Here is a 1655-nt window from a genome sequence, read left to right on the forward strand (position 1 = left end):
TCTGCAAACTTAAGTTGTTAACCCTCCAGAAGAGAAGCTTAATGATATTATTACTGTAAAACATAGGCTGTTGACATTGATATCTGTCTGAATATCAAATGCCTTAGATATAACATGGAACTGGTATTTTCCATCAATCACTGATACACTAAGCTTTATATCCCTACAGAATGTGAAAAAATTAAAAGATAAAAAATAGTAAAAAAAAAAAACCCCAGAAATAAACAATTACAAATTTTTACACTGAAATTTAGAAATTTAATCATATACAACATTATAGCAGGACAGTCCGAAGACATTTTTTCTTGTCTCTTGTTTTCATTCATTACCTCTTTTTTATTAAGTAAACATTTACTTTAGAGAGAGTATAGTAGTAATTGATATGACATTAGAAGCAGAACGCTTTTAGAAGATCAGAATGACAGATTCTAAGCATGGCCCTAGAATTACACATTGCTATCTTCAGTGCAGTTGCTTAGCTCACAGGTATCAGCATATATAGTTAGTCAGGGTGAGAATCCTACCAATTAAGTTCTAGTTTCAAAAACCTGATGGAGATTCTCAGGATCATTGCCTTAGCTGTCTTGTGTATATAAATGTATGGTTTTGCCCCTGCCATGTTTTCTAGCTTTTCTTCTTGCCTACGGTATATTTCTAAGAGAAGATACAGTAGTGGAGAAATACTACAATGTGGTTGTAAAACATGATTATAAGATGTGCAGCATTCCTGGAACCTGTGAATGCTACTCACTGTGCCAAGGGAAACTTGGCAACTGCAGTTAATCCATGAACCTTGAGAGGGAGAGATTATCACGGATTATCAGACTGAAACCTACTATAAATGTAATCAAAAGTTTCCTTATAAAAAGAGGGAAAACATGTAAGATAATAGAAGAAGACAGAACAAGAATAGGAACAAGAATTGGAATGTTGTGGTCACACACCAGGGAATACCAATCAACTAGCAGAAGCTGAAAAAGATGTATCTTAAAAGATTCTATGAAGGTCAGAGCAAATATTTATAAAGTAATTATTTAAAAACAATCATGCTTTTGTTTTAAGTTACTTGTTAAAATTACTGTTTAGTAAGTAGTGGATGCATATTATGTTTATATAAATCCATAGTAAACTGAACAAAAGATTAAGTCAATTCCAACAGTTTTGTATGAACTAAACTTTGGTGGTAAATGAACATTTGTGTTTTTCTATGTGAAAAATTAAAGGATTGAAAGTTCACCTTATTTTCTACCAAGTCTGTTATGTGCCTTTGAAACTCTTGTTAGTACTGGAGATGATGGGCAGACAAACGTGGCTTACCCAGCTCTTTCATATATTTTTCAAAATTTTCACATGAAATGGATTTCCATGTTCCTAGTAGTTCACCCACCATTCCATCTGAGATAAGCTGACCTAAGAAAAAAATAGCAAATCAAACAAAATTTCACAACAAAATATGAGAATAACAAGAAAATATTACATAATGTTGTATTCAAAGTAGTTACCCAGAGTACAAGATATAGGCATAAATATTTTTTAACTTAAAAATAGCTTCATGTGGATGCACACTGATCTTTCTTGAAATATTATTGAGCAGAGTAAGCAATGAGAAGAATCGGAAGAGAAAAAGTGAGGAAGTCTAATCCTTTTGATTTTCC

At 32.3% G+C, this 1655-nt stretch overlaps 1 protein-coding gene across 1 annotated transcript in view; it reads right to left on the bottom strand.

The window, feature by feature from the left end:
• Positions 1-1390, bottom strand: part of Fabp12 (fatty acid binding protein 12) — a 6790-nt gene extending 5400 nt beyond the window's left edge. The window contains exon 1 of the mRNA XM_004643098.1: positions 1318-1390. Coding sequence (XP_004643155.1) covers positions 1318-1390 — 73 coding nt within the window. The remainder of the gene's footprint in view (positions 1-1317) is intronic.
• Between the last annotated feature and the right edge of the window lie 265 nt (positions 1391-1655).

This window comes from Octodon degus, unplaced genomic scaffold (assembly GCF_000260255.1).
Source record: "Octodon degus isolate 3935 unplaced genomic scaffold, OctDeg1.0 scaffold00165, whole genome shotgun sequence".
Lineage (NCBI taxonomy): Eukaryota > Metazoa > Chordata > Mammalia > Rodentia > Octodontidae > Octodon > Octodon degus.